We start from the raw sequence: 4,529 nt of genomic DNA on the forward strand, positions 1-4,529 counted from the left end.
GGGATCTTGGGCATGCACGCACACGCGCCCGGCATGAGTTTAAGCCACCAGGTCCGGGACTTGAACCACGGTTGACTATGTGGGAGTCCAGCGACATAGCCATTATGTAACTGCTGGCCCCCCAATAAATAATTATTTTTAAAAAAGCATTATTGCTTGACTGAGGTGTGTGTCACTCTGGGTAAAGTCTCTTTACAATCTAAACAATGTATAGTGATTAAATGTATAAATAATAGTAAAAATTAATAAATAAAAATTATGAAAAAATAAAAGAATTATTTTATTAAGAAAAGAACTATTTAAATTCATTTATTTATCTGTTTATTTATTTTAATTTGACCAGAGAGGGACAGAGCGAGAGAGAGCATGTTAGAGTGAGGGAGAAAGAAAGTGAGAAAGCAAGCCTCCAGGTCTGGGACTTGAACCACAGTTGACCATGTGGGAGTCCAGCGCCCTTAACCACTCCACTACCTGCTTGCCCTCAGAGATCGTACTTTAATGATCATGTTGTATTTGTGGCCTTTGTTTTCCTGTTAACCTAGTAATAGTCAAGGAAAGGTACATGTATCATCATTTGTTAAGTGGTAGCTTGATTCCTGTTTCCTCAAACTATTTAGCTTTGACCGTAGCATTGAGATGGGAAGATTCTAGCACCATATTAATTTCCCCTTTGAAAGTTTCATATTACTCTCCTGAGTTTTTTTTTTTTTTCCTTTTTAGTTGGCAGCAACTGTACCAATGAGTATATGAAGCTTTAATGTAGAATCTGATAGTGTAAAGTTCGTAGAGCCATAAACACGAATAACTGTGTAATGCCTCTTAATCTTCCCTTATCAGGATTACAGATGACTAAAGAAACCTTAGCACTTCCATATTAAAAAGGTTAGGCCAGTGCTTATTAAGCAGGATGGAGTTGTGGGGGATGTTGCTCTATGATCCCAATTTTCCTTTCTTCTTATTTCTTGCTTTAGTTTACTTACCTACTAGAGCAAGGTCAGGGATGTTGGCTAGATTGAACTGTGAGCATATCAGAAGTTTCCGTTTGGGGCCAGCCAGTGGCATATGGTTAAGTCTGCTGGATCCCACAAGGTCAGCTACACAGTTTGAGCCCTGACAGTTTGAAAAACATGGCGTGTGTGTTTATGTGTGTGTGTGTGTGTGTGTGTGTGTGTGTGTGTGTGCGCATGTGCATGTGCATGCGTGCCCCCAAAATCCTGAGCAGAGAATGGAGGAGGGATTGTGGTGTGACTATCCCCCGGGGCTGTTTTCTCATTTTCCCTCTTTCTGTCTCCAGTGAGCCACATGTACCCAATAGGAAACTTAAAAAAAGAAATAAGTAAGTTATAGTTTGTTCTTAGTTTGGGAAGGGGGACCAGAAAGGACAGAGGTAGATTCCTAATGAATATTACCTTTCTTTTCCAGATTTGCTGACTTTGTGGAGGGCTCTTTCCACCTCACACCAAATGAAGTTTCCGTCCATGAGCAGGAGTATGGATTAGGGAGCATTATTGACCAGGATGAACTCTTCGAGGAAACATCCTCTGTGGAGGAGGACTCAGATTCTCAGTGCCCCGCTATCACACAGAACAACATCCTGACTTAAAGGGTGGTCAGTTATTTTTATGTAGACTGGCTTGGTGCCTTGGTGGTCCTGTTGCATGTGTTGTGCAGTTGCTTCCAACCTCTTGAAACCAGATGAGAGAGGTACAGAAATTCTCATTGAAATGAGAGTCCTGAGTAGGCCTCTCTCTGGAAATGGTCTTCGTGGTCTCTGTGGGATCCCTGAGGAGGGAGAGTGGATCAAACTGCAAACGCTGCGGTGATTGGCTTCCTGATGGTTAAGCTATCCAAGTCTACTTTTATGTTCCAAAGACAAACTGGGTGGCCACAGATAGCACGTTTTTCTAGCTCCTCTAAAAGAAGGTTCAACCATGGTTTCTGTCACTGCGACTGGCCCTCTGAAGTGAGAACTGTTATAATTGCAGTAGTGCTTTCAAATTATGGGCCCCATCATCTAGAGAAAAGCCCACAAGCCTGAGCCCCCTTCATTTCTGCTTTTATTTCAGTGACTTTAGAATGAATACTTCTTGATTTAATTGTTTTGAGAGGAAAATGGATTTTCATTTGTTGTCTTCTTCATTATGCAAGAGGGTGCGTGTGCATGCACAAGAGAATAAAGGGGCCACTGGGGGTGAGGGACCCCCCTCACCTCCACCACCAGAACCTTCTGCTGAAACAGTGGCTGGTCATGCTGCAATTCGTTTTTCTCCAATGCTTTATCCTGTCAGGATCCCAGGTACCCACACTCATGCTCTGGGTATAAACCACCATGGCAGGAACAAACCCTGGTCAACCATGTGGGAGCCGGCTTCTGTGCAGTGCTTAGCCATTGCACTACCGGCTGGCCCTGTCTTGTCCTGTTTTGTAATTGAATGTATTTTTTAAAACAACAAACTCAGGCCAGCTGGAGACGTACTTAAGGCAGCTGATCCCACATGGCTGATCGTGCAGTTTGAGTCTGGTCCTGATGGCTTGGAAAACATGCTGGGTGCTTGTGCTTGGGTGCCCAAAATTCTGAGAGTAGAGTGGATAAGAAGGGATTGCAAGGTGGTCATCTCCCCAGGGGCTGCTTTCTTACATTCCTTCTCTCTCTGTATGTCTCTTTCTGGCGAGTGCACATGCCCTATAGTAATTTTAAAACAAAACATAAAAAACCCAAACTCATAGTCTAGAACTAGCAAGTGTTCCAGAATGGCAAGCCCTATGGATCTGTACGTATTTATTAATGTAGAGTATTCATTAAAGCCCTAGGCACTGTTGTATTGAGCTTTGAATTCATTCTCAGATATGTCCTAAGTCCTACTGGCTTTTGGAACATGCCTCTAGGCTCTTCTGGAGATGAGGTCTCTTGGGCTTTTTATTATATTAGCTTTGAATTCTATCTAAAAATATATTTGCAGGGTCAGCAGATGGTCTTAATGTTTAAGGTGCTGGACTCCTACGTGGCTGACTGTGTTTCAAGTCCTGGCTTGAAAATCACACCGGGTCCACGTGCGTGCATGTCCAAAATCCAGGAGGAGAATGGAGAGAAGGGATTACAGTGTGGCCATGCCCCCTGGGGGGGTGATTTCTCACTTTCCTTTTCACTGTCTCCATTGAATGCTCATGCCCTTTGGCAAACCTTAAAACAAATTGTGTTATTCTCTTCCTGTCCCTCCTTGCTCTACTTTGCCCTTTCAGGAAGGGTCCATTCTCTCACCTAAGTCTGTACAGTTCAGGTTCGTTTCATTTCTTATGCCTTCCTCTCCTTGGTTTATTATTGACATTATTCCTGCCAGCTAGGAGAAATGATCTTGTGTAAGGGATTTACATGCTTTTTTATAGGTTCTTCATTTTCCCTGTCATTGGCTCACACATCTTTGAGTTGCTATGGAATCAAGAAACTACCTTTTTCCTTCCCTTCCTTTGTCTTACTGCTTTCAGCTTTTCCTCACCACCTGGACGCCCCCAAATCTGGCTATTTTGTACGTCCTAAACTATCTATGAAGTTCCTTGATAGCTATATAACTGCCACAATTTGCTTGCCAGGAAATGGATCTCTGGGTTTTCGTCATGCCTCTGGGTGCTCAGTCCAAACCATCAGGAGCAGACACATTTTTCCATGAACTTATTTCACTTATTTGCAATTCCATTTCTGACCTTCCACGCATGCTGCCTTTTATTACAATGGCATTAGTTTCAAATCCTTTTGCCATCGGAAAGTACCCTCATAAGCCAGCAGTGTCATTTATGAGGGAGCAAATTCCCAAGTATCTTGGCTTGGTGCTTTCTTTGTGATCTTCACCCTCGTACCTTGGAAAAAAAAAAAACCAAACTGTAATTACTTTAGCCAGGAAGACAAATGCTCATGGCATCAGACTTAATGACTTGCCGTGATCATGGGGAAGGCAGGTGATTTCTTTGTTTTTAAAGCCATCATGTCTCCTTCAGACCAGCCATTTAGCAGATTAATTTTGAAAGGCCCTGGGCTCCATTGCTGACTTCCAAAATGTCAGCTCTGAGACTCCCTTCCAGGTGGCCAACTTATTCTTTCCACCAGTGTTTCCCCAGCCTTAAGCTGTCCTGAAGTGATAACTACCTCATTTGGAAACAAGAGGCATTGAATAGAGAGTGAAGAAAGAGCAGTGTTTGGGTAGTGCTGTGGGTTAAAGTTGCAGGGTAAAAGGGACTTTATATTGGGGAACTTTTGTTTTTATGAATTATGTACACTGTAAAATGTTATCCCTCTACGAAGAGCTCTTAAAACTTCTGAAATGTATTTTACCATGTATTTATGGAAATCGGGACCTAGCATATTTGAGCATAAGTTGATTTGAAAAAATAGTTCAACTGTACAAGTGGCCTCAGGATTCTCTGGAGACTTGAGTGCCTTCCTCAAAATAGCTATCAAGTGAGGTGGCATCTTGCCTCCAGGGTGACTTTTCCTGACTCGGGTCTTTATTTTGGTGAGAAGACATGGTGTAACAGGG

General features: G+C 42.8%; 1 protein-coding gene across 1 annotated transcript in view; it reads left to right on the forward strand.

Annotated features, from left to right (window-relative positions):
- Window positions 1–2,527, forward strand: part of NEMP1 (nuclear envelope integral membrane protein 1) — an 18,840-nt gene extending 16,313 nt beyond the window's left edge. The window contains exons 9-10 of the mRNA XM_027769631.1: window positions 1,295–1,336; window positions 1,423–2,527. Coding sequence (XP_027625432.1) covers window positions 1,295–1,336; window positions 1,423–1,603 — 223 coding nt within the window. The 3' untranslated portion in view covers window positions 1,604–2,527. The remainder of the gene's footprint in view (window positions 1–1,294; window positions 1,337–1,422) is intronic.
- Window positions 2,528–4,529: the final 2,002 nt, after the last annotated feature.

Source organism: Tupaia chinensis, unplaced genomic scaffold (genome assembly GCF_000334495.1).
Source record: "Tupaia chinensis unplaced genomic scaffold, TupChi_1.0 Scaffold150006_1, whole genome shotgun sequence".
Lineage (NCBI taxonomy): Eukaryota > Metazoa > Chordata > Mammalia > Scandentia > Tupaiidae > Tupaia > Tupaia belangeri.